General features: G+C 30.4%; 1 protein-coding gene across 1 annotated transcript in view; it reads left to right on the top strand.

Annotated features, from left to right (window-relative positions):
• Nucleotides 1-12,946: 12,946 nt before the first annotated feature.
• Nucleotides 12,947-23,511, top strand: part of LOC132751725 (kazrin-like) — a 38,388-nt gene continuing 27,823 nt past the window's right edge. The window contains exon 1 of the mRNA XM_060741938.1: nt 12,947-13,494. Within this exon, the coding sequence (XP_060597921.1) occupies nt 13,389-13,494 (106 nt within the window). The 5' untranslated portion in view covers nt 12,947-13,388. The remainder of the gene's footprint in view (nt 13,495-23,511) is intronic.

Genomic DNA, 23,511 nt, shown 5'->3' with positions numbered 1-23,511 from the left:
GTATACATCATAAAACTGGTGAATGGGCTATATATCCTGGTCTTAACCAGAAATAGGCTCATTCCCTATGTGTAGTATATTTTTTTTATTAATATAGAGGTAATAAACATACAAGTCTATTTCAGAAGATTGTGGGGTTTATGAATTACTTGTACAGGTGGCTATGTACCATATGTGAAAGAGAAAATATGTCGGTCTCAGGGTAAGTTTTCAACTTCGTAAAATTCAAAGCTTTTTTTTAAGAAAATGCAAATGTACTTCTACCCTCAAGACTTTCCTCTATATATACCAATTTTTGTTTCGATTTTTATGCAGTCTTCATCGAAAAATATTCTTTCAGTCATGGAATCTGGTGTGACCAAAACATGCCCTGCTATGAAGAAAATGTTACTAAACAGACTCATAGTATGAGTTTTTATGAAATCTTACAACAAAACAATCATAGGTGTTTGAAGGGTTGATTGGTCATTACCTCAGCCACCCCCCCCCCCCCTACCCACTCTACAACCCTCCTACCTCTAAAAACCTCAAATTTTCATTTGAAACATCTTTTAATATTTTGGTATATGCTTTTAATTCAATTTCCTTCATTTCCCACAAAAAAAAAAAATTGATTCATATATATTTAGTATATTTATTTCTTTTAAGAGTAATCTTTTGGTACCAAGATTTTGAAAATTGGTGAAAAAATGTTGGAGTTATGGAGTTCATATTAAGATAAGTTGCATACCTTTACTATATGTATCATTTTTTTTTTTTTTTTGTGGGAAATGAAGTAAATTGAATTAAAAGCATATACCAAATATTAAAACAAGTTTCAAATGAAAAATACTGCATTTTACATGGTTTTTAGAGGTAGGAGGGTTGTAGAGTTGGTGAGGGGGTCCCAGGGTTCTGACCAATCAACGTGCCGAACACCTATGGTTTATTTTAAACGTACATGTAAGGATCACTTATGCCACTGTAGAATTATAAATGAGGTTTGAAGAAGTATCACTTGTTTCTAATTATTCCATGCCTATAATGTACAATATTTAGTATTTGGTTCAGATCGTTGTGGCCGAAAAGTACCTTTATTTAGTAAAATAATAAGTGAATGCCATACAAAAACAGACACAGAATATCCACTTCTATTACACATTACTTCTATTTCAATGTTAATAAACTAATCAATATGTTGATGTGTTCATTATAAACACTCAATTGATTATGTAACAATAACAGTTTGCTATCAAAATTATAAATATATATAAGTTCATGATTCTTCATTTATCATATTCATATCAATATTCTTTTTATTTCATGTTGATTACTTGACACTCAAATTATATTTCTTTTGAGGACAGGTTTACTTGTGTTTCAGTGAATGACAATTAATAAGAGAATACTTGTGAAAATTGTGGAATCTTGAACTGATGTTTATCGATATGAATTTAAATAATTTTATGGAAAACATTAAAAGATACGATGGTTTTACCAAGATTTTGTCACTTTCTTTGTCAGCTGTTTATTATGTTACAGTTTGGCTTATCCTGAAGTTACCTGTCCTCAGAGTAAAATTATTGTATGAGTAAGTACTTAAGCTCTGCATCAACATTTTTATATACTTTTTTATTTTTAGTATTTCAAGTGCTTAAGCATCAGAAAGTTGGCCTATTGATATAGTAATATTTAGTTATCAAACGCATTAATTATACTAATGGACTTTCAGCCAATGCTGTCAAACCTTGATTGTTTGTTAAAATTGGCTATTTGATATAAATATAGTAGTGATTTGTAGTTTGATGTTTTTCAATGTCACCTATTGATCTCTTCAGCACATATTTTGAGCCAAATCACAATAATTGTTTAAATAAGGGTTTGTTTGTCTGTTAAACATTGTTTGGTGGTAAAATCTGTTTAGTGGCATTTTCTTCATACTCGTTGCATAATATAAACATACAACCTAGGAATAAACGACCGCATAAAAATCCAAAACAAAATGGGCGTACATGTATATAAAGGAAAGTCAGGAGGGTAAAATTACATTTTGATTTTCTTAAATAAACATCCTGTGATTGTTTTCTTTTTCACATATGGTGTTATAGTGCACATCCTGTTTAGCGGAAATTCACATATATTTTTTACCAATGCTCAATTTTGAGATTCATATGTGGTTCATTGTGTGATTATAATAGTTAAGTTGATAATAGAATAGAAAAGCTTTGGACACAAAATGGAATGAAATAAGATGTGATTGATACTTAATATTGTTCAGTGTGTTGGTACAGAATGGATAACAACATGTTTGTCAGTGTATTAGCTATAGTATAGAAAAGACCAAATGTGATAGTGGCATTGATTTGACCTAAAATGTGTTTAACCTTGTTATTTATGCAATAAAAAAAAATAATAAAACAATTTCTGTTGTTTTGTCTATAACAATATAATAGTATTTTTATTTTTTTAATATATGGATATTTATTGCATAAATAACAAGGTTAGATACATTTTAGGGTCAAATCAGTGCCACTAGCACCTTTGGAAAGGACATGCACTTAACACACAATAGCAAGAAATTAATGAAATACATTAGGAATTTTGAGAGAAATTTATGTCTACACAATTATATTATAGAGAAGGTTTTTATAGTTTTAACATTTAACAGTTTGTCTGCCAAAAGCTTAGTAATATGTTTGCATAACTTTGTGGTCCTCTACAAAACTTATATTCATCCAACTTCGGTCAGAATTCGGGGCCCCAACCTGGGATCACTTAATTTAGGAGTACATTTAAATCTTCTTGTGCCAAAAAGTTAGATATTTGGCATGAAGCTTTGCAAAATGAATCTTTACAAAAGATATATGTATCTTCATCAGCAACTAACAGTTACCAAACACCAACAGTAACTAACAGGTATCAAAAATCTGAAAAAAAATCCATTTGTTTCAGCTGAGTGCACCTTAATTAGCCTATTGTTTAGGTCAGGACTTAACTCAAAATAAAGCCATATGTATGAGAATTAACATACAGTTTAAAGTGCACACACAATTTCATATTATAAGTTTTTATTAGGAAAAACATACTTCTTGACAGATCCCGGTTATTATTGGATGTGCTGGATTGTTAGATAAGATAGACTACTCTTACAGGTAAAAACATAAATCAGGGGAAGTAATTATATTGAATATAAACATTAATGTTTTAATTGAGGATTATTTAAGGTCACTGTGTATTTAAGCTGAAACAGAAACAATTAATAAAAATATGAATGGGATTAATTTTACTTATTCTATAATGGTCTATTAATCTTGTCGCTTTATCTTGAATGATTTGTCGAATATAACAAGTTATATTATAAACACACTCCTTGTTTGGATTTTGAGAGTGACTGTACAACCATATTGTTAAATTACAGTTAATTTTAGATATAAATTTAAATTTAAAATATAAGAGTCAGGAGAGTTATAATTAGGTAGTGATATACATAGTGATAATGTGGAGATATGGAGATATGTTAAGATAATGTTAAGATAACATTATAGATTGTGTTATATTAACAATCTTTTGTATATTTATTTATTGCATGATTGAATATATTTTATAAAGCAAATTTACCTGCACATTTTAACTCTTAATGTATTATAATGTTTGTTTTGTATACAGAATGGATATTGTTTGTTTACAGCAAAGTTAGATTTTGACGATAGCTTTAAACCTGTTCAGATATTAAATGTGGAAATTGATTTTTATAGATTTAAGAAATTGGATCTTGTCAGTGGGGAGCTCAATTGTCTTTAGTGTTTGTGTTTTATGTGTCAATTTTCAAGGGAGTGACTCAGATAATTAGTTTTGTTTGATGTACTACACATGTAGCTACTGTAGGATTTCTGTAAGAAATATTTACTATCATAGTGTAGGTAATTAACGTTTTGAGTAGATTGTTATTAGACACAGGAGTCCAGTTACAGATTATAATGTGTTTACTAAAAGAATTTTTTTAGACGTAAAATTTCACAGTTTACTGGCTGACGACAGTAATAACTTCACATTTCCCCGCGACAGTTTCTTTCAATTCCCTGGTGACATTACTTTTAAAAATTTCCCGGGGGACAGTTTAAATTTCACCCTTTGGCGACAGGGTTAAAATTTTACGTTTTTTGGCGCAGTAAGTTTCCTTTTTTGTTTTCAGTTTACTTTTTAAATTACTTGCTGAAGTCTTTCAATTCCTGGCTGCCCTTACTTTCACAGTTTTTTGGGTACAGTTTCTTTAAGTTACTGCTGACATTTTATTTCAAGTTTTCCCTTGACAGTTTTTTCCCCAGTTCTTTGGGGACAGTTTTTCACAGTTCCCCCCTGAAAGACTTTCATATTTTGGCTGACGTTCTTTTACAGTTCCCCCGGGGACAGTTACTTTTTAATTATTGCTACAGTACTTTTTCAGTTACTTGGCTAAACTTTAATATTGACTCATTTTTTTAAAGTCCTGGCGATTTTTCCCGGCCCGGTAAAATTTACAGTTTTGGCTGGGCAGCAGTTTACTTTTTACATTATTTAGCTTTTTAAGTTGGTAATACTTACCCCTGTGACAGTTTTTAAAGCCCTGGTTTAAAAAACTTTCCAGTTCCATAACCCCATTTATTTGGCTACAGTTTTCACAGTACTTGGGGCAGAAAAGTACTGGGACAAAATTTTCACTTTCCTGGTGCCCCTTATTTCACATTTCGAAGAAAAAAGCCACAATCTCATTTTCCTTACATTTTTTGGCTAAATCTTCAATATTGCATTTCTTTTCAGAGGCTAATATCAAAGTTTCGACAGTTTTCTCCAGGGCGACAGGTTTTTAATTTTAAGTTTTGGTGAAAACCACAGTAGGTACGTTTTAAAGTCCCTTCGACATTTACATTTTTAAGAAATAAAACTTTTTAATTTTGGTTTTCAGCTTTACATTTTTCTGAAGACTTCCATTTATTGGGACAAAACTTTTAATTTCATAGATTTCAAATTCTTTTGTAAAGTTACTTTCATGTGTAGTTTATGGTGGTTAAAAAATTTGTTTTTAAAACTAAAATTGAAAAGTAAAAAAAATAAAAAAATTGTAATTTTTAATGTTTCATTTTATTTAGTCCCAAATTTAAAAAAACTTTTTTTTAAAATTCATTTTTAAATCCAAAAAGAAAAAAATTAAATTGCTTTTTTAAAAAAATTAAAACAAAAAAAAAAAATTTTTAATATAATGGGATTTTTTCATTTTAAAGCCAAAATTTAATATTTAAAGAAATTTTTGTAATTTGGGCCCGGGAAGGGTAAAAAAAAATTAAAAAATTTAATTTTTAATAGTTAATTATGAAAAAACAAGAAAAAAGAATTAAAAAAATTTTTATTTACAAACATAAACCAAAAAATAATTTTTACAAGGAAACAAAAGAAAATGTTTAAAACCATAAAAAACTTAAAGTAATTAATTTTTTAAAAAAAAAAAAAAAAAAAAAAAAAACATAGAAAACCCCAAATTTAAAAAAAAAAAACACCACAAAAACATTTTTACGTTTTTCAAGACTTAACCACCCGGTAAAATGTGATTTTTTCCAAAAAAACCCCCGGGCGGGTCAGAAAGGGAATGTATAAAAAAGACCGGTTTAAGAAAAATGGAAAAAATTAAAAAAAAAAATTATTAAGCATGATTGAAAAACATAAATTAATTAAAAATTAATGATGTAAATTTAAAAGTTTTCAAAATATCTGAATAAATTTTATAAAAAAGTTTTCCTCACTTTAAAAAAAAATTTTTTATTTTCATAGATTTCAAATCCAAAAAGTATAAAAAAATTTTTAGGTAATGAAATGAATTCTTCCTTTACAAGAAAAATTTACCATAAAATAACAAAAAAGCAACAAAACTTAAAAATAAATGATTTTTTGTTAAAAAAAAACAATTAAAAAAGAATAAAAAATAAATTTTGCAAATTTTTAAATTTTAAACCCAAAACCAAAAAAAAAAATTTAATTTTTTTTAAGGTAAAAAAAGGGAATAAAAGATAATTTTTTAGATGAAGAAACCCAACCAATAATTAAAGAACCAAATTATGAAAATATACTGGTTGGTTGAAAAAAGGGAAAATAAGTTTTAAATTTTTATTAGTAATAAAAAAAAAAAAAAAAAAAAAAAAAGAAAAAAAAAACAATAATAAGTATTAATTTTTGTAATTTTAATAAAAAAAAAAGAAATTTTGAATTTGGAAAAAAAGAAAAATATAGAAAATGAAAATGTTTGGTATAAAGCAAAGATAAAAAAAAACAAATTAAATTAGTGTTAAAATAAGGTAAAAAATTTAATCAAAAATTTTTTTTAAATTTTTTCTGCCAAATAGTTTGATTATAAAAGTTTTAATGTTTTTGAACATAAATTTCTTATTTTGATTGCATTGGTAATCTAAAAATTTAATTTAGAAAAGAAAGGGAATTTATTTATGATATTCAAAATGAATGTTTGGTATATGTTATAAGTAAGTGAAAGGAATGTTTTGGTATATGTTATAAGTAAAAGAAATAAATGGTTTGGTATATGTCAAAGTAAGTTAAAGGAATTGTTTGGTATATAGCAAAGTAAGTTAAAGGAATTGTTTGGTATACGGTATGTTATAAGTAAGTGAAATGGATTGTTTGGTATATGTCAAAGTAAATTAAAGGAAGTATTTGATATATTTTATAAGTTAGTGAAAAGGTTTGTATGGTATATATTGTTACAGGTTTTTCTAGCACCAATGTTAACAGAAGATAATCCTGTCTTGATATGTATGAAAGCACATTTAGCCAGTGCAGGAAATATTTGGTATGTCACAGATTTATTGGCTTATAGCAAGGACAGAATTTATTTGGTATATCACATTTGCAATAGCCAGTAATTGTTTGGTATTTTAGCCAGTGCAGTAAATGTATGAATGATTAAATACCTGATTCAGCTGTAAAATTTTGGTGAGCATTGTGTGAACATTATAACACTCTTGTTTTAAATATTTATCACATGTTGTTTATACATTGAAGGATGCAGAAATATTTCTTTCATTACTTGCTCTTCTCCGTTCCTTTTTGTTCACATGTTCATTGACAATTTCTGGATGTTCGTGGAAGTTGTATAAATGGAGTTTGATATGTTTCAAATTATTATTATAATAAATATTCTTTTCAAGGTAATCAAATAATTTATTTATCATTTAAAAGTGTGATATCAGGTAGTAATATTCATAGATATCATATTGTACAGTTATTATTGATATCATATAGCACAGTAAGTCGGTAGTAATATTTATTATTGATATCATATAGCAAAGTAAGTTAGTAGTAATTAATTATTGATATCATATAGCACATTAAGTCAGTCAGTAGTAGTATTTATTATTGATATCATATAGCAAAGTAAGTCAGTAGAAATATTTATTGATATCATATTGCACAGTAAGTCAGTAGTAATATTTATTATTGATATCATATAGCAAAGTAAGTCAGTAGAAATATTTATTGATATCATATTGTACAGTTAAGTCAGTAGTAATTTATTATTGATATCATATAGCACAGTAAGTCAGTAGTAATTAATTATTGATATCATATAGCACATTAAGTCAGTAGTAGTAATTATTTTTGATATCATATAGCAAAGTAAGTCAGTAGAAATATTAATTGATATCATACAGCACAGTAAGTCAGTAGTAATATTTATTGATATCATATAGCAAAGTAAGTTAGTAGTAATATTTATTTATCATATAGTAAAGTAAGCCAGTAGAAATATTTATTGATACCATTAGCACAGTAAGTCAGTAGTAATTTATTATTGATATCATATAGCACAGTAAGTCAGTAGTAATAATTATTATTGATATCATATAGCAAAGTAAGTCAGTAGTAATATTTATTGATATCATATAGCAAAGTAAGTCAGTAGAAATATTAATTGATATCATATAGCACAGTAAGTCAGTAGTAATATTTTTTTGATATCATATAACACAGTAAGTCAGTAGTAATATTTATTGATATCATGTAGCAAAGTAAGTCAGTAGAAATATTTATTGATATCATATTGTACAGTTAAGTCAGTAGTAATATTTATTATTGATATCATATAGCAAAGTAAATCAGTAGAAATATTTATTGATATCATATTGTACAGTTAATTAAGTCAGTGGTAATTTATTATTCACGGATATCATAGCACAGTAAGTCAGTAGCCATTTGTATAAAACCCTTCACAGTGTTACACATTGACATTTTTCTAAAGAAACATCATCTTCAACAAAAACAATCTTTTATAAACTTTCCCATGGAATTGAGTTTGAGCTGTTTTGATGTTAACTTAATTTCACAGCATTTACTACATATATCAGGTTTTATCAGAAAGGTGATCCAGCTTGGCACATACAACATTCATTTATTTTTTTCTTTGCTAGCTTTTAAATTGGTTTATAAACTGTGTTTGTGTTTAGTTTGTAATACAATCATTGTATAGTAAGTGGTTTAAGATTCAAACTACATTATTTGTTTCAAATTGTTTGATGTACAACATAGGTAGATTATATACATTACAGTACTGTTACAGGCAGGGTGTCTGCTGTAATGTTCCTAATGGTTAGAATAGGTGATCTCATCTTGTTCATTTTCATTTAATTCTGAAATGAAACTGAAATGAAAATTTTCATGTATCATACTTTTAACAACTATGAAATTTTAATGTAATTGTATCTTGAACTTGTAAAGATTTATTGTAAAGTCATTTTAAATAGATCATTTTAAAATGTTGTGGGTAACCAGAATCACTGTATCATTTTTTACAAATCTATACAATAAGTGTGAGCACATGCACTTTTGATCACTGTATGATTTATTGCAAGGTTATTTTATTCAACTTATCATTTCTTGCAAGCCCAGGATGAAGATTCATTTAGCCATGTTTGTTTGTTCACTCCTTTAATGTTAGACAGTGAACAAAACACTGAGTAACAAGATGTACAATGGTATGTCACTTGTCCTCAAATATTTGATCACTTGTAAGAAATAATATTTGACAAAATATTTGTCTGAATATAAAACATAATATTTGTCTGCATATAAAACATAATATTTGTCTGAACATAAAACATAATATTTGTCTGAATATAAAACATAATATTTGTTTGCATATAAAACATAATATTTGTCTGAATATAAAACATAATATTTGTCTGCGTATGAAGCATAATATTTGTATGCATATAAAACATAATATTTGTCTGAATATAAAACATAATATTTGTCTGCGTATGAAGCATAATATTTGTCTGAATATAAAACATAATATTTGTCTGAATATAAAACATAATATTTGTCTAAATATAAAACATAATATTTGTCTGAATATAAAACATAATATTTGTCTGAATATAAAACATAATATTTGTCTGCATATAAAACATAATATTTGTCTGCATATAAAACATAATATTTGTCTGAATATAAAACATAATATTTGTCTGCATATAAAACATAATATTTGTCTGAATATAAAACATAATATTTGTCTGAATATAAAACATAATATTTGTCTGCATATAAAACATATTATTTGTCTGAATATAAAACATAATATTTGTCTGCATATAAAACATAATATTTGTCTGAATATAAAACATATTAATATTTGTACACTTATAAGACATTAATTTTGTCAACTTATAAAACATAATATAAAACATTATACATATGTATACTTATATTGTATATGACGTAATATTTGTCCATTAGTTAATACGAGGGTTGTCCAAAAAATTCGTGCACTGCAGTTATTGTCGTGTGAGTTGTTGATAGAAAAACATTAATCATATATCACTTGAAGGGAAAATATATCTTTAATAAGAAAACAAAAGAAATTAACATGTTACCAGCATGCCCTGAAAACGAATCATCATACAGTTACCTTGGTAACGTAATACCGGCGCACAACAAAAAATTGGGTTAGTTCATTACTTTGATGCATCGCGGTATTCTTTAAACACTACATATTAACGTTCAAATTCATGGAAAAGTGTGTGTACGTATTCCTAACGTCACTAGAAAATATGGAGCCATTTGCCCTATTGTAACAGTCGGAAACAAACATTTGTGTGTGGTCGTCAATACTGTAATTACGTGAAAATGTCGGTCGCTAAACGTCTGGAAATACAGACGATCATTAAATTTGATGCAAATATTGGTAAAACACCAACAAATACCTACGAAGAACTTAAAAGGGCAAGCGGGACAAGTTCAGTGTCACAAAGGCTGGTTTTTTAAATGGCACAAACGCTCTGTAGAAGAGAAAGAGGGTCTGTAGACGATGACAACCGGTCAGACAGACGTCCGTCCGTAATGCCGGCGCATGTGACGACGGTTATCCAATATATTCCTGTACTGGTGGAGTATGCTACATGTACGTTGCATAAAAACAATAAAAACTACACAATACTTTGCAATTCAATCATTCCTCTATTGACAGTAAAAAAAATTATAACATAAAAAGCAAATACCACTTTACAAGCAACAAACAATTAATACAATTACAGTAATAAATTAACCCAATTTTTTGTTGTGCGCCGGTATTACGTTACTAAGGTTACTTAATGGCAATTTTTTACACGACACGCCGGTTACTCGACTTTTTCTTTTAATTTCTTATTTGAGACAGATTTCTCTTTCAAGTGATATATAATTTATTTGTTTTTATTAATAACTCTCACGACAATAACTTCAGTGCACGAATTTTTTGGACAACCCTCTTAATAAAGGTAATTAAACAGTAATTGTTTCTTCATGCATTATTAAAGTGAGAGGTACTCATGGAAATATCTGTTACAGTGTCTGTTTCTCTCATTAATCAACATGTATGTTTATATGTTGTTTCTCTACATAGCAGTAAAACTTTGACTTTAACATTCAATATTGTAAGTAATAGATATAAAGAAATTTTATGAGAAATTGGATTATATGTTGTAATTAATTAATTATGCCCCCCTTCGAAGAAGAGGGGGTATATTGTTTTGCTAATGTCGGTCTGTCTGTCTGTCTTGTCGGTCCGTCCGTCGGTCTGTCGGTCTATCCGTTGGTAGACCACATGGTTTCCGCTGATTATCTTGAAAAGTAATTATCACAAAGTCTTCATATTTCACATAGTGATTGGCCATCACTAGTAGATGACCCCTATTGATTTTGGGGTCACTAGGTCAAAGGTCAAGGTCACAGGGGCCTTAAATGTCAAAATGGTTTCTGCTGATAATCTAGAAAAATATGTATCACAAAGTCTTCATATTTCACAAAGTGATTGGTCATAACTATTAGATGACCCCTATTGATTTTGGGGTCACTAGGTCAAAGGTCACAGGGGCTTTAAATGTCAAAATGGTTTCCGCTGATTATCTTGATAAGTATGTATCACATAATCTTCATATTTCACATAGTGATTGGTCATCACTAGTAGATGACCCCTATTGATTTTGGGGTCACTAGGTCAAAGGTCAAGGTCACAGGGACCTTAAAATGTGAAAATGGTGACCGCTGATTATCTTGAAAAGTATTTATCACAAAGTCTTCATATTTCACACAGTGATTGGTAATCACTAGTAGATGACCCCTTTTGATATTGGGGTCACTAGGTCAAATGTCAAGGTCAAAGGGACCTTAAAATGTCAAAATGGTATCCGCTGATTATTTTGAAAAGTATTCATCACAAAGTCTTCATATTTCACATAGTGATTGGTCATAACTAGTAGATGACCCCTATTTATTTTGGAGTCACTAGGTCAAAGGTCAAGGTCACAGGGGCCTTAAATCTCAAAAGGGTTTCCGCTGACTATCTTGAAAAGTATTCATCACAAAGTCTTCATATTTCACCTAGTTATTGGTCATAAGAAGTAGATGATCTCCATTGATTTAGGGGTCATTAGGTCAAAGGTCAATGTCACATGGGCCTTAAATGTCAAAATGGTTTCCGTTGATTTTTCCATAATTGAACACTTCCATGTACCCATTTTTGGCAAGTTTATGTAATAAAATTATCAATTATGTCAGTCAATGGCTAGAAAGGGGGGTATATGTGTCGTTCGACATTCTTGTTAATGTGTGTTTTGGAATAGTTATGTGGGATAGTGTTTCTTCTATATCAATACAGGTTTTTCACTGTTCATGTTTAAGTCTGATTTCATAGTGTTTAATAATTACATGTATATTAACATAGCTATTTAATCACTTGTCCCTTCCTATTGGCTGAATTTTAAATATAACTGTATAATGTTCTGCAAAAACGTTTTATTTTTTTTGTGCAGCCAGTGCTGTTGTAGGAAGAGGTTTGGGTTGATGGTGTATAAGTCTTAAGCATTTGTTAAGCATTTGTAAATAGGATACTATAATATGCCTACTGTACAATAAATTAGTATAAAAAATGTGTCCTAATTCTTATTTATCAACATCTTCACAAGTTGATAACATTTTTTTTACTTAATGATAAGATATAGAGATAATGTAAGATAAAGTAGGAACAGTGGTACATTTGAGATAAAGTAGGTTTATATATTGCAGTGTTACACAGTTTTTAAGTGTTAAAGCGGGTTATATTTGAGATGAGATTTTTAGAGTTTTTATGTGTAGTATACAGTTTGCTTTGACAAATGGCAATTTATCATGAAGTAGTGTTTTCAGATAAAGTTTTGTACATGACAAGCAGTTAAGACATTAGTTTAGATATCTTGGTGCACTTTGTAAAATCAGATATTTTAGTGATGTTTTATTTTCTGTAGAGATTATATCATGGAGAGATTAACTAATGAAGAACTCGAAATAAGAATATTGTAAGAAGTATAAAGTGTCACTATATAACATTTTCGAAAAAACAGAATACATGACTTGAATATAGTGATGTGATTTTTTGATGAGGTTGTGTAATAATGAGATATTCATGAAAATTAGAAAAAATTGTGAGGTGGTTTAAAATCAAAGAAAAAAAATATACAAATGAAACAAGGGGGAAATATTGTGAAGAAAATGTATATATATACATGAGACAAGAAGTATTTGTGAAGTAATGTAATTTATTCATCAGACATGAAGGAAATATTGTGAAGTAATATAAAATATACATGTAGCAACAAGGAAATATTGTGAAGTAATATAATACATACATGTAGCAACAAGGAAATATTGTGAAGTAATATAATACATACATGTAGCAACAAGGAAATATTGTGAAGTAATATAATACATACATGTAGCAACAAGGAAATATTGTGAAGTAATGTAAAATATACATGAAACAACAAGGAAATATTGTGAAGTATTGTAATATATACACGAAACAAGAAGGAAAATATATTGTGAAGTAATGTATTATACATAAAGTTGAGGACATGATGAGTTCGATGGAGAATATCGCTGAGGGGTTGCTCATATCTGATTCAGCAAGGCAGAAATTCTCTGCAGCAGTTGATAAACAGAACCTTATAGCTCAAACAGGTATGTTATACTGTAAAAAGTTACACTGTTTCAAAAGTTACACTGTTTCATATGTTACACTGTTTCAAATGTTACACTGTTTCAAATGTTACACTGTTACACTGTTTCAAATGTTACACTGTTTCAAATGTTACACTGTTTCAAATGTTACGCTGTTACACTGTTTCATATATTACACTGTTTCAAATGTTACACTATTTCATATGTGTAACACTGTTTCACTTGTACTGGTGATTGTATTATATACATGTATAGTATTGGTCTTATTATAATGATGTAAAGTTTCAAAGTTTATGTCATTCAAATCCAGATGGCCAAAAAGCCCTTGAGGCATACTGTAACATATACTAAACACTATGGTGATCAGATTGTACAATAGTCTCATTAATATAGTAGTACATGTATATCAAACATGATAATCATACTATCATACAGTACATACTGTGGGGGAAGTTTTTATAACCATATATAATATATAAGTAATCTTGATTTATAGCTTAACATATTTAACATATGATGACAGCGGCCATCACTGGTATTGGAATGATTTCATGTATATGACTTGTATAATTCCTCTGTTACAATCATAATGAAAGCTATTCATGTTATTAAGTAGGTTCAAGTTTTGAGTGTAGAACATCTTGAGCCAAATGCCGTGAATTTCTAATTCTTTATTCATTATAAGCTCATCTACCATACCAAGTTCTATAACTCTTGTTGATATATTTTGTTGTCCTCTAACTTAATGAATGAAGAGTTTGATATGGTAGCAGATTTCTTTTTAAATGTTTATATATTTATATTTAAACTGAAAGCATGTTTGTTAGCACAATTAGAGAATATTATGTATGGACAATGTACATAAATCTATCGTTTAGAATTAACTTTGCAAGTTTGTATTTGAGCTATTTGTTTTGAAATATGTAAATACTTGTGCAAATAAACGAAAGAAGGTATTTTTTTAATCCTGACTCAGATTTTTCTTATTACAGTTGTTAAACATTCAAAGTTTAATTTCTTTGTGTGTTTTTTTACAATGTAAGAAATATAGAGGCGTAATATTGTGATAAAAACCATGCATGTAATACACATCTGCTTATCATTTTAGTAGAATTTTACAGGAAGTGAATGTCAGTAGTTGAAAGTACATTAAGCCTGATGAAAATCATAAACCATACATCTTTGTTACATTGTGTAATGATATAAAATTACATGTTATGTAATATTTTAAAATCTAATAAACACTGGGTTGTAAAAGAATATAACAATCATATTTATTTTAATTAAATTTAAAAAAAAACTACACACTTCTTGAAGGAATAGCTGACATCTCTGAAAACAGTGCATTAAAGAATGATGTTGTGTATATGTATTTTATATGAATAACACTTTCCTACACATTATTTTCTTCATGTCAATGTCCCATACACCTGTATTCATCATGTCAATGTCCCATACACCTGTATTTATCATGTCAATGTCCCATACACCTGTATTCATCATGTCAATGTGTATTCATCATGTCAATGTCCCATACACCTGTATTCATCATGTCAATGTCCCATTCACTCACCCATATTCATCATGTCAATGTCCCATACACTCACCCATATTCATCATGTCAATGTCCCATATACTCAACGTATTCATCATGTCAATGTCCCATATACTCAATGTATTCATCATGTCAATGTCCCATATACTCACCTGCATTCATCATGTCAATGTCCCTTATACTCACCCGTATTCATCATGTCAATATCCCATATACTCACCCGCATTCATCATGTCAATGTCCCATATACTTACCTGTATTCATCATGTCAATGTCCCATATACTCACCTATATTCATCATGTCAATGGCCCATATACTCGCCCGTATTCATCATGACAATGTCCCATATACTTACCCATATTCATCATGTCAATGTCCCATATACTCACCTGCGTTCATCATGTCAATGTCCCATATACTTACCCTTATTTATCATGTCAATGTCCCATATACTCACCTGTATTCATCAGGGCTTTATTTGTCAGAACTTTTCTTAATATTAACCAAAAAAGTTATCAGGCTTACTCTTGTCTGTGGCAAAGTGGTTAAATTCTTTGCGGGTTAAAGTCTTTGTGGGTTCAAACCTTGCAAGGGATTCTTCCTTGTGTAGTTGCTACCCTATGGAACACCCATGGTTCTACTTGTGGACTGTTTGTGCCTGAAATAATGAATGGAGAGGCATCTGAGGTCTTCCTGCATTGTAATGGTGTGACATAAAACCCAACTAAACAGAAGTATTGGAATTTATTTGTTGTCTTAACCCTTTCCCCAATGAGCATATTGTGAAAAATGGCCATTTTCACTGAAAAGCCTCCTGTTACAAGTTCAAACTGCTATGAAACTATGAAAAATGCTTCAATACTAATCAAACTTGGCACAAATGTTGACTGGACCATTGCCTTTGTAACGACATGCTCAGTCTTAAATTTCCTGTTACCATGGCAACGAGGGGACATCTCAAAATTGCCAAAAATCACTTTTTTGCCTCGATTTTTTCCATCAAAATTTATTTCAAAGTGCTGCAACTTCTCAAGGGATTGAGATAGAGTCAAAGGCTTTTCAGCGTTGGTTACACGTTACCTTATGATCGACCTGGGGTCATTTTAAGCCTCTCACTAGTCCAAAATTTTCTTGGCGATGAGGAGGACTCCGCCCCTTCAAACCCCCCAAACAGAAGGGGGCACATCCCCTTCTGGGCAACCCCCTGATGTAATATTTGGATGGGGGACGGCGCCGAAAAATGGTCACTTTTTTTAACAAACATTTCTCAAACAAAAGACAGTGTTTGGGGCCTAAATAGGGCATTTTTTTCACTGTTTGAGGCCTCAAAAAAAGGGGGGGGGGGCAAAAAGCCGTCGAAACACGCTTATATAAGGGAAAAGGTTAATTGATTTGGAAGTTTGTAAGAATACAATCATATATTCAGCATCTAGAATGAAGTATGAACCAGCATGAATGCCACATATAGGGAGTAGTTCACAGATTATTTAAATTGTTGTAAACATTGTAAAATTGAATATAACTGCTTTATAAACTTAGGTTAGGTATTCAAGTGCAATATTTTTGTGGTTAATGTGTTTGTGAAATTATACAGTCCCTGTATTGTCCGGATAAAATATATTTTTGCTACATCATTATAATTTAATTGCTCTATAGTAATGTTGAGTCATAGTTGTAATTTATCATACATGTTACGTTACAATTATAACCCAGTATTGCAAGTCACTAAAGGTAGCTTTAACCCTCAAAGGAAGTCAGAATTCAAGCTTTGTTTAATACCAACTGATTATAGATCAAGGCTGAAATAGTCATTTAGAGAAAACCATTTCACAATTACAATCATTGTTACATATCACATTTAAAAGCCAGCTATTACCATTATATGGTAGAGTCCATATTAAGAAATCTGGAAAAAAGGCTATTATACATGTACATATTGAGTAATCTGGTTATGGCAATTACAGAAGTTTGTACTAAGTAATCTGGAGATGGTATTTAGAAAAGTACCTATTGGATTATATGGAGATGCATGGCCATTACAGAAGTACTTATTGAGTAAACTGGAGATGGCCATTCCAATAGAAATCATTATTGGATTCAATCTTATCAATTTAGCCTTGTTTTCATTTCTAGAGTTCAAAATGACCATATCAGATCCATATCCCACCCCTTATAGTCTAGCTTTCATTTCTAGAGTCCAAAATGACCATATCAGATTCATATTCCTACCGTATAGTCTAGCTTTCATTTCTAGAGTCAAAAAGTTCATATTGGATCAATATCCCATAAATGTTATTCAGTAAGTGAAATTTTGTCACTGAAGACTTTTTATAGGCACATACATGTATATGAAAACATTATATTTAACTTTAGAAAAAATTCCATGCGCTTTAATTCATGTATATAAAAAAGTTTTCATGTCATGGTTTTTCTTGGTGAATATAAGCAAAATAATTGTTGCAATATTCATAACAAGCTCCCATACATGTAACTGATATAATCATCAAATAGTTAGTATGAGTCTCGGTTGGGATAAGATGCACTGTAATTACATTGTGGTTTAGGTTGTAAACATTTACATTTTAAGATTTTAAAAGTGCAAGATATCAAAACAAGACAAATGTTGATATGAAAGAAAAAAAAATATACCTCTAAATAAGAAAGACAACTCTCCTCAAACATTGCCACTTATATCAAGTCAAAACCAGTAAGAGTTGTCTCTCTTATTTTATCTCCTACCATTATGCATAAAATTGTTTAGAAAATTTGTTTTGTGAAATTTTTTGCTTGACTTTATGACTTTTTTGAGAGCTATCTTTTTATTGATCCTAAGTGTCAGTAAAATACAATTCAAGGGATTTACTTGAAGCTAGATGAAAAAACATTTTGCCACCAGCAACATTCTGATAGTTTTGTTAACCTGTTTTACAGTATTGTTTTTAAATCTGATAAATTATGTTTTTAAAGGAAAACCCCCACAATAACAATAAAGTTTGCATGGTAATGAATTCTAAAATTAGTTTGTGCATGGGCAAAGGCAATTGAAACATCACATTGTTAGTTGTTATCTGTTATATTGCAGGATTCTGGGTGTACAAAAAAACTTATACCATTATAGCTTCATGATGCACTTTAATAGCCTGCCATTCACAATAGAGTAATCAACAAATTTAATTAAATAAGATATAATGTGGAATTATACCATTAAAGAAGGAAAAATTCTTAATTTTGATAAAGCTACTTAAAGCCACATTTGTTGATTTTCTGTTAAATTCTGAATGACCCAGGCGGAGTTTAAATTTTGATTTAGCCATCAGGATGTTGTAGACTTTAATGCTTCTAAAACTCTGACATCATGGTATTCAACTAGAATCAATGAGAAACCCATTTTAATAACAAAATGTTACTATTTCTGTTTCTATGAAATTTATGAAATGCAGCTTTAAAACTTTGAATATATGTTTTATGTTATCACCTTCATCATATGTGATCAGTTTCATAATTAAGTCTAGCACCTTTAGTTCAACAATTAGCTACCCTTTCAACTTGCATAAAACTCAGTAATTTTACTCTTTCTAATCTTTACTTAATTTAAGACTTCAGATAAGTTTTCCTTTTCAACACCTGAACCTGATACGTGGCAATGCTCATAATTCTAGCATAATTATTTGAAAAGTGATATACCATTTTAGATATAGAATTTCACTTTTAATTTGTTATATGACAAGGTTCAGTCAGGAATTATCATGATATTGATTAAGCAATATGTTTATTATAATTTACATTTTTACAGTAATTACTCACATAACACTAGACTGGCTGTTATCAGAATTATGACTTTTGTAAAATATAGACATGTCAAGCAGGTTAAACATTTCTACAACTCAAGCTAATTTTATAAGCACAACCACTGACATTCAAGGGAATCTTCAAATGTCTTCAAGTCTTGATTTTATCCAATTTCAAATACCTGTAACTCTAGCCGCAGTTACTTAATTTATTCCCTTTTTAAGAATTAGATACTGAAAATGAGTGAAGTTTAGCATATTTGCACAGGAAAAAATGATCATTTTCCAATATCTTGTTGGCATAGCTTTTGGCATAGAAAATACTCAAATTTCCTGTCATTGCTGAAAAAAAAATGTTCATAGTTAAGGTAAAAAAATTGATATAAATGAAATTAATCAAGCTATTTACAAATGTTTCCATGCAACAAAATAAAAGATATCATTCAGTTAAAACAATTCTCATGATTGAGATTTCAGATGTATTTAATTAGGCATATAATTAGAGGCTATAGTTACAGTAATGTTGTTTCTTCTTCTCTTATCAGTCATCTATATCTAGGAGGATATATTTAAAATGGGGAAACAGGTGAAAATCTACCTGTTACACTTTTAATCTATGTTACCTTAGGAAATAAACAGAAATATGTTTCTTGTTTCTTTAACACTATTCCAATTTTACTGTGGAAAATAAAATAAAAATGTTATTATTGAATGAGCAGTGTCATCTGGATTATACCAGCAGTCTATTATAGTATATCATGTAAATGGATCAAATACAATACTTATCTAACTATTATTGTTTATGAGGTATAGAGACTATAGGTCAGACAGACAAGGTATATATGTTAGTGAAAAGTTACTTTGTACCTTGTAAATACTGCAAAATAACCTGTAGACATGGAGTTTATATAATCAGGAACTTACATCAAATCTTGGCAGCAACTTTTCTGGTACATATGATTCTCTCAAGTTCATGGTAATTAAGTTCTTTATACAATGTTTTGCTAAGGTTTACGTTCTTTTTTATGATGAAATATATCTATGTAAACAATAGATCATGTTACATTGTATTATTCAGCATGGTCAATATGTTTACACTAACAGACTACAGTCAAAAGTTATGATAATTGGTGTTGGTGTTGGTAGATTTTCACTCCTGATCAAGGCAATAGGCCACATTGAATTTACCACAGCACAGTTCAGCCACAGCATCATTCCTGGGCAGGCTGTCATGCAGTTTATACGGTGGCATAGAGGTGACATTTGCAGTTTTATTTCTATCTCGTGGCCACGACTTATTATCTTGAGGCCTCAAGATATTATCTCGTGGCCACGACTTATTATCTCGTGGCCACGACTTATTATCTTGTGGCCACGACTGATAATCTCGTGGCCACGACTTATTATCTTGTGGCCTCAAGATATTATCTCGTGGCCACGACTTATTATCTCGTGGCCACGAGTTATTATCTTGTGGCCTCAAGATATTATCTCGTGGCAATGAGTTATTATCTTGTGGCCTCAAGATATTATCTTGTGGCCACGACTTAATATCTCGTGGCCACGAGTTATTATCTTGTGGCCTCAAGATGTTATCTCGTGGCCACGACTTATTATCTCGTGGCCACGAGTTATTATCTTGTGGCCTCAAGATATTATCTTGTGGCCTCAAGATATTATCTCGTGGCCACGAGTTATTATCTTGTGGCCACGACTTATTATATTGAGGCCACGAGTTATTATCTTGTGGCCACGACTTATTTCAGCCAATGAAAATGGTCGTTTCATCTTGAACAAAAGTTAATATCAATAAGACCTTATATCACACTGGCCACAGCTGTCACAAGTGCGGCAGGTCAAGCGCTGCGGCGGTGAAGAAAGGGAACGTTTTATAATTATTATTCTTCTTTTTTTGTATGGTCAGGTGTTTCTTTCATTCTTCTTTAAAGATATACTTTGCTTAAATTTAATATTAGAAAATATTGATAATTGTTACATTGTCCCTTTGTACATGTAAACATAAAATGAACATGTTTTGACTTCAAAGATAGTAGATATGTTATGTTTAAAATTCTACACAGTATAGGTGTTCACCATTAATATATATATATTGTCAGTTTTTTAAGTAAAGATTACCTGACCTGTTAAAGGGAACGCAGCTTCCTGTACATAGTTTATTGATTTCTTTATTCAAGTTAGAGGCATACAGTTAGAATACCATAGATTAAAAAAAAATCTGTGATTTTAATTTTCAAGGATGAGCATGGTATATCTAATTTAATTGAGATTTAATTAAGAAATATATACGGTTGATGTATACTTTTAAGGTCGTTCATGGAAATAACTTGCCCCTTTTCCCTGTGGATTCGAATCCCTTTAAAGACTTGTATCTAGATAGTTATTATTGAAGATGTACTACAATGTCACAATGATAAATGACTAACTTTGACGGGTTATCTGAATCTTTTTCTTTTTTTTATTATAAAAACTGACATACTAGTATACAAGTTTCAAAGACATATGTCAATTCTTTTAAGATCTCCTCTTTGATTGGTACTGCTTATGCTGTGCTATTGCTACTGCCAATTTCACGTTTTATAATTTTCTCACTGCTACTTCTGTGCTACTGCTACTGCCAACTTCATGTTTTATAATTTTGTTACTGCTACTGCTCAATGCTACTGCTAACTTCCTACTGGTGATGACCACTTATAAAAGTGAGTGTATTTTATGAAAAACTGCATCTATAGAAACTTGATCCTTAAACGTTAGGACCATAACATAAGAATACAGAGGGCCAATTAGTGATGACAAGACTCTACTCAGTGGACGTGTTAATGTGGTCAATACAGTTAATAGTGATATACTAGCTGATAAGCCTTACTGAAATTCAGCACGTCTCTGGGAAAATGCGTGAACTTAAGTAAATATATGGTGGTGATTGACACGCCCCTCCTGTGACTGCTATTGTCAGTGTTATATTAAATTTTGTTCAAGATGAAACGACCATTTTCATTGGCTAAAATAAGTCGTGGCCACAAGATAATAACTCGTGGCCACGAGAAAATAAGTCGTGGCCTCAATATAATAAGTCGTGGCCACAAGATAATAACTCGTGGCCACGAGATAATATCTTGAGGCCACAAGATAATATCTTGAGGCCACAAGATAATAACTCGTGGCCACGAGATAATAAGTCGTGGCCACGAGATAACATCTTGAGGCCACAAGATAATAACTCGTGGCCACGAGATAATAAGTCGTGGCCACGAGATAATATCTTGAGGCCACGAGATAATAAGTCGTGGCCACAAGATAATATCTCGTGGCCACGAGATAATATCTTGAGGCCACAAGATAATAAGTCGTGGCCACGAGATAATAAGTCGTGGCAACGAGATAATATCTTGAGGCCTCAAGATAATAAGTCGTGGCCACGAGATAAAATAAAACTGCAAATGTCACCTCTATGCCACCGTAAGTTTACCAGTACTAGTTGCCTTCACTTTCTGAGTAACTGATAATTTCTGTTCATGTCAGAGCAGAGGTACAGAGTGAATGACCATAGAAAGGATTTCATGATCAATCACAACGAAAGGACCTGCACTGTTTGGAAATCGAACCCTGGTCGTCTGCTTCACAGGTCAACGCTCTATCTATTGAGCTAATCGAACGACTAATTGTGCTAACTTTTAAGCTGGCTGCATTTAGTATTTTGCAAGTTTGTAGTTTGTTTTTATGTAGAGTTGATCAGAGCTAATTGGTACCACATTTGATTGTTTATACATATAGCATAAATCAATCAATCTTGCTTTTTAAGATAAACTTATCAAGATGGTCATAAATAATTGTGTTATGTTCTCACTGACTTCCTACGAATATCTAAGTTATTCAACTGCTAAGCACAACTAAAATGATATATATTTTAATCCTTACAAGTTAATCCTTACAAGTTAACACTTGGAGAAATCATACTCTAGTAAAGTGATTGCTTAGCTCTGGCTTGTGGTAAGATTTCGATTTGTTTTTGGGGAGGCTATGCCGACCCAATGTTAATAACCGTCCGTCAAATCTTACTGCCGCGGTAATCAGGTCAAAAAATAGTACCTTGATTTTTTCTAAGCTGACTCATCACTCATCACAGACATTTACAATATGAAAATATTTTCATTCTTTAATTTCATATCTGCAATTTGTAAAGATAATAATTCTCGATTTTTGTTTGTTATTTTTTCAAAATCACTACTCCGTGACGTCATACTGCCGCGGTAATCAGGTTTAGGCAAACGTACGTTGGTAATAAATAGTTCTGGTATGAAAACCCTTCTATATAATAACTTTATCAATATTTTTTAAACAAAAAGCATAAATGAAAATTTATAGATAAATGCTTTAATTAGGTGGCAAATATTCTTTATTATTTTTAATAACAATTTTCCAATTACTACGCAGCGACCAACTGTTTATGACGGGTCATTAACTAGAACGTTGCAACACCGTAGTCTCAATATCATGCATATTCTTTTGTTGTTATAAACCATTAATAGTCCTTAATATTTTTTTAAAGACAAATAAAAAGACAAATAATGGTAAACTGTCGTTTACACCAGAGACATGGATCATGCTTGCATGATAACTAAGGAAAACTAACTTATTAGTACACTTTAGGAGGC

Source organism: Ruditapes philippinarum, unplaced genomic scaffold (assembly GCF_026571515.1).
Source record: "Ruditapes philippinarum isolate M1 unplaced genomic scaffold, ASM2657151v2 ctg2498_1_1_1_1, whole genome shotgun sequence".
NCBI lineage: Eukaryota > Metazoa > Mollusca > Bivalvia > Venerida > Veneridae > Ruditapes > Ruditapes philippinarum.
Note: the sequence above shows the minus strand (reverse complement) of the source record. Positions and strands in the feature narration are given on the sequence as shown.